Source organism: Cibotium barometz, chromosome 41 (assembly GCF_041138505.1).
Source record: "Cibotium barometz isolate CiBa-2024 chromosome 41, ASM4113850v1, whole genome shotgun sequence".
Lineage (NCBI taxonomy): Eukaryota > Viridiplantae > Streptophyta > Polypodiopsida > Cyatheales > Cibotiaceae > Cibotium > Cibotium barometz.
The window spans coordinates 34781440-34787437 of NC_141086.1; the positions used below are offsets into that span (position 1 = coordinate 34781440).

Below are 5998 nucleotides of genomic sequence, written 5' to 3' on the forward strand. Positions count from 1 at the left end.
ATTAATCAATTGATGGAGAATATGATCCAGATGAAGTCCCTACTAAAATATTTGGTCAATTGAGTTTGCAGCATACATGTATGATCAACATTCATTGAGCTGTACTCCTCCATAAATCAAGCACAAGAAAAGGGTTACAGCCAGAAAATATGCTTCTACATTTCCAAGGCTGAACATACAACAAAACTTCGCACCAAACTCTACTGCACATGTGAAAAATCAAAAGAAGGTTGAAAAGGGCACAGCCTACCTCGTACATACCTCTTTAGGGCAATTATAACGAATGTTTGGGCTATTTCTCAAACCTACAAAAACCAAAGTACAAGAGTGCTCACAAAGGCTTGAAAGATCAATTCATCATGCATAGCACAAACTAAGCGTTATGACATCCCCACTCACATCATCAGCACCCAAGAGTAAGCGTAGATTCATGGGTAAAGATACATGCCCATCTTAGTGGACAAATCTTCATGGACTACTAAACCACCATACTGAGTTTTTTCTCACTTCCTTGGAGGTGAAGTGTAGAAGCACGAAGTGTAGCAATAAAGAGCGCACATGCACGTGCACACATGTTCATGATGAAAAATTTAGGCTTTGGATGTGTTAAATTGGCCCCAACAAACAAACTTGGGATTCTTTTGAAACTTTGATACCCTTTGTCACCTTGTTCCAATAAGCACACGCATAAGCCTTTACTTGAATGCAAGAAGAAAGGGGGCATTTAAATCATAGTTTCATGCAACGGAAACACATGATGTCACCACAGAAGAAACGGCTTGAAACTAGGAAACAGAAACGGACAGGAAACAACATGTCTATAACATTATATAGTAGATGTAAATAGAAATGATGAAAAAAGTTGGTAGAAATAGAGGAGAAACTTGGGATAGAGATAACAAGGAAAATTGGAGAAAATCAAAACTTATCAAGAAAAATTGTCGAAAAATCGCATGTGAGAGTAGGAAACAGGTAAATGGAAACGGAAACAGCTCCTCTTGAGAAACAGAGTTTCCACAACTTTTGGCTAGGACCAAAATACAAATTAAAAGTGACTAAAAAATGGTGGATAAATTGATTTCAGATAAAAGAATATTTGAGCCAGCCCCATCAGGAACAATCTAAAATCCTCAATTTTTCTTTTTTTACAAAAATTCTGCAAAATCTGGCAAGAACTACAGGATCCTCATCACCATTGAAGGTGAAGATTAACTAACCCTCATTTAGAATACACCAGCTTACATTCCATATGTCTATGTCTCATTTATAAGCACAAGTATCTTGTCACAACGTGAAAGAGAGAACTTAACTTCTGTGGCGGATGAAGACAAAGGCCACCTCTCTGAACAAAAGAAGGGTTCTGTTGCAGCTTTCTTACCCCTGTTCTGCACCATATGGAGGGATTGAGACTCTTCATAGGCTCAGCAACCTGACTCCAGAGTCTAATATGAATACCTGACTACTCAAAGGAGCGGAAAAGAATCTTTTCTAGCTGTAAAGGCCAATCTTCTCCAAGTTGCTGAGGATTCAACTCCATTGCAACCTTGAAGTCCAGGAGAGAGATTGTTGGGTGTGCCGTTTCCCCCTCTTTCTGCAAGAACTCCCCTCGAGTTCCACTGCCTTGTGGTGGCTCAAAGCTGTTGCCAACCCAAACTCCATTTGAATCATCGGTCACCTCCAATCCGGACATTTGGCTCTGTTTCTTTGACATTGAGAAATTTGCATGAGGACCACTGTCCTGCCTATGTACTTGGGATCCTTGATGCGAAGCAGACCTAGGCCTCATAAGATTAACACATGCCCCAATCAACCGCCTGAGAAAAGTGTCCAGTCCCTGATTGAGCACCTCCACACAATCTTTGTTCACACCTTCCAGACTCTCTGATGCTGCTATATGCTCCATCCGCCTTTGCAACGTCTCTGCATCAGGCAAGTCATCTGTGTACAAAAACTCCTCTTCTGCACCTTTGACAAGCAAAAATTGTGAAAGTGATCCAGTCAAACCGATATACGGCAGCTTTGTAGCAGAGCCTATACTGCCAGGACAGAAGGGAACACCTAAGGGTGCCCTAATAAACCCAGTGTCCCAATATTGATGGCCAGCCTCCTCACTGTCCAAGTCCTCTGCTCCTGACGATGAAAATAGTTCCGATTTAGCTTTGCTAATGTTCGCATCTGGTGATGGAGATGCAACAATGATCCTAGGCCGTTTGCCAAGCCGGACAGATCCGCCATTTGGATCTGCCTCTGACATCTCAGCAGCACCTTGGACCGCCTGTGACGGTCTATGCAAATCAACACCACCACTCTTTCCATTATTGTCCCCCCCCAAGAATCCCAAGGGGCTTGGCTTGTCTTTGTAGGCCTTGCGGTCGCGAGCTCCTGACCTCTCCTTTTTGGGGGATACTGCAAAAGTGTTCCCATTTGACCAGATGGAGGTGGTGGCCGCTGCTAGTGATGCTGGAGCTCTAGAGGCTGCATCATCAGAAGGGGTGAATTGTAACAACGGCTTTCTGCAGATCCCCTTCACAGGCCTGGATGTGCCCTGGATAAGCAGAGATGGTGGAGGAGCTTCACTCCTGATGGCATTGCTTAGTACTGCTCTGATAATTTGATTATGCAACCCGATGTTCTCTTTGCCGATTGTCAGCAGAACCAGCTTATCCAGCTCTGGCTTGTTGAAACTCAAGCTTATGTAGCCCTTGAAGTAAGTGAAATACTGACTGGCCCTCTCAGGCCCTATTCTTTTCACCATCTGTGCTTTTAAGTCCTGCAGGTTGATTCGAGACTGTTGCTGAGAGAGTGGCATTTCAGGCTTTGTCTGCCATGCAATGGAGACTCTACTTGCTTGGCACCCCTGCCGCCCTAGCACCGGCATAAGAGGTCGAGCTATTGTTCAGTGTTGAAGGTGCAAAGCATCCTGCTACATGGGGTTACTTTCTTCTTAAGCTTACAAAACTGTTCTTGATCATGCCAATCATATCATACAGAATGTGGCAGTCCCAGTGGCAGTCCCAGCTCTGTTTGCCATGATAGAGCCTGCCAGACTGCCAGTAAGCCTTCATTTGAAGCAAAACTAAAATTTTCCCTGTTCCCGATGGTGTTGCATATGATCATGATACATAATGTAGTATTTCAGGCTCTAGCCCGCTATGCTCGACCATGCAACTTTGGTCCAAGCACATGATGGCAAGCAAACATTCAAACCACAGTTAGGGTTTTTCCTCTTCTTGATGGTCATAAAAGCTATGTATGCCATGCCAGACCCTGCCATTCCACCACTAGCATATAGATGGCATGCCAAAATACAGTGCTGATGGTAGCTTCTCTACCTCTGCAAGCATCAGAATTAGGTTTTCTCTATGTTCTTGATGGTGTTGGATCAGATATTTCAAGAACTCGCTAAGCTGCTGGCATCTGCTAAGTACGTCCGTACATAATCCGACATAAAAAAGCTTCTGTTACGCATTCAATTCTGCTTTTTTTTTTCAAACGAAGGACCACCGGATTAGAGCAAAATGGCAGTTTTAAGTTTTATCGGGAACCCTAACCCCAATCAGAGAGCTGACAGAGCTTGCAAAAAACGCGGCCAAATCAGCGGAAATTCTAACGATGCAGGGCTTACCTGGAGCTCCTGAATTGCGATTTAAGGGCAAGGATCCACAGTCATTGCAGCTAAATTTGCCCGAATTGTGATCGATCGCGCCGAGGCTTTACCCCCCTTTTTGCAAGCAAAACCATCACTACTACAGTAGAAAATCTCTGTGCTGCTACAGTGATCGTGTAGGCAGAAATGGTGAAACGGAGGAGTGTTTTGGAGCGTTCAGTAGTTCCCCGGCTAAATAAACAGCTAAATCTAGTTACGAAACACTTCTGATCACGGCAGTTCGCTAAATGTGGAGACGAAATATTAGGTTATTGTTGGTAGATTATATTTAATTGATCAATGTGTGGCCTCCCTAAGACACTAACGAAAATGCCATGGAAGTAAATTCAAGCTCATGACATTATTAAGAATAAAGAGAGGCTCACATTGGTAGCAAGTTTACATGATGTTGATGACTAAGCTACCATTAGAGGTGTTGATTCACAAATGAGACGACAAGACTGACATTCTCGGTGTTAGGGGTTCCCAAGAGAGTTATACAAATTCCTCCTTGTTGGATGAGCAATTAGTTGGACGGGCAATATCCATGGTTGGTGGCCATTAATGGCACCCTACTTACGGGCCGCATCTTGCCTAAGCTAGCTTAAACATGGCCCGTGAAGACTAACAAAACTGCCATGGGAATTTACCCCAAGCTAATGGCTAACCCTCCATCAAAAGTGTTTATGATGGGTAATAAGTTTACTCAAAGATGAGACAACATTGGCATTATAGGTGAAGCTCATACCATGTTGCCATTATAGGTGAAGCTCATATTATAAGTTTTGGGGCCCCATTCAAGTAGGAAAAATGCCATGGAAGTTTACTAAAATGTGGTGACTAAGCTCACATTACAAGACAGAGGTCAATAGACAAGAATGCAATGATATTTTGCATGGATGTTAAGAGACTCCATGGCCATGCTATTTGCTATCACGCTCGCGGCATCAAATATGTATCCGTCGTATACATATGCGTGAACAGAAAGTTTTATCTTGCACTTTTTGAGTTAGATAAAGTACAAAAATCAGTAATTGTACAACCCATCCAGAGGAATTCTTATATGGTTGTGCCTAACAATAAACGATGGAATTCATATAAACAATAAATAGTGGAATTTGTATATGGTTATGCCTAAGAATAAACAGTGGAATGCTTATGTGCTAGTGCTTAAGCCATCCACATGGCCAAATGGACAAACATTGTGTACACAAGTCTTGCTCTTGGCTAAATGCTTAAAGGTCTTGGAAGAACATAAAGCACCCTTTAAGTAAAAAGTTTTGAAACATGTATATTTTGTTGACACGTGGTCAATTCAAATTTTTTAAAAAATATTGGTAAACTTAGCAAACTTGTACAATGATTACATAATAGGCATAAATGCATCATCAATCTTTACAAATATATACATGTTTGGAGATGATTTCTATGTAGCGCTGTAGATATTGCTCTCATAGAGAGTAGTATGATTGTTATGTAGGACTCTCTATTTCCTTTCTTTAAAAAAAGGGACACAACTATTTATGCAAGATCGATACAATCACTCTTGAAATCACATATATAAGCGAACACCAATATGAAGAACTTCCAAGACTAATATGAAGAATCAACACAACTTTAAACACCATAATTGATGGAAAAAAATTTATTTCTGGTATTAATCAAGATAGACCTATCGAGACAATAATCCAAGGAGATTCTTTCAATCTTGACTCTAATCACAACAACAAGCTTATTGCACTCTAAACACTTCTCCTTGCTACTTCATCAAATCGGACTACAAATGGTATATGCAGTGCAGTTCTCTATTATGTTCGACCATGTTGCTTGTTTGGCCGCTCATTTGTTTGACTAACCACGTCAATTGTTTGCTACCTAGTCTTCTGTTATATGCACATTATGTGTATATATACTAACCCACATTATGTGTGTATATACTAACCCACATTAGGCTTGTAAGCATGGGAGCATGGGAACAAGCTCTAGTGGAGCATGGGTTAGGACTAACCTTAAGGGTTAAGGTTAGGGTCAGGCATCCAGAGGTCACACATGGGAAATGGAGAGTCAAGAGTTACTTGAAGGCCCTCCTATATAATAGGGGCATGGGACACACTCAAGGGGAGACTAAGGCTATGTTATCTTGAGGCTAGGTTATGATATGATGTTCTCTTATATAGAGGATTATATCTACTCACCTACCATTTCACACTATAGCTACATGCTACTGGATTGGAGTTATACCTCTTGATGGTATGGGACATCAAGGTAAAGGTATGATATACTTCATTATAATTCATGTGTGCATCCCTTGGACTCGCGGGTGGTCGGGTGGATGAGTTTATGTCTGATTTA

At 41.7% G+C, this 5998-nt stretch overlaps 1 protein-coding gene across 1 annotated transcript; it reads right to left on the reverse strand.

Moving 5' to 3' along the window:
- Positions 1 to 1052: 1052 nt before the first annotated feature.
- On the reverse strand, positions 1053 to 3904 carry LOC147614908 (uncharacterized). Its single transcript, XM_086780231.1, has 2 exons — positions 3626 to 3904; positions 1053 to 3475 (listed from the first exon to the last, which is right to left on the reverse strand). Exon 2 carries the CDS (start codon positions 2876 to 2878, stop codon positions 1460 to 1462), a length of 1419 nt encoding a protein of 472 aa, XP_086636357.1. The 5' UTR covers positions 2879 to 3475; positions 3626 to 3904; the 3' UTR covers positions 1053 to 1459.
- Positions 3905 to 5998: the final 2094 nt, after the last annotated feature.

Coding starts and splice junctions, on each gene's coding strand:
- LOC147614908 (XM_086780231.1), bottom strand. CDS start 2,878: ATGCCGGTGCTAGGGCGGCAGGGGTGCCAAGCAAGTAGAGTCTCCATT.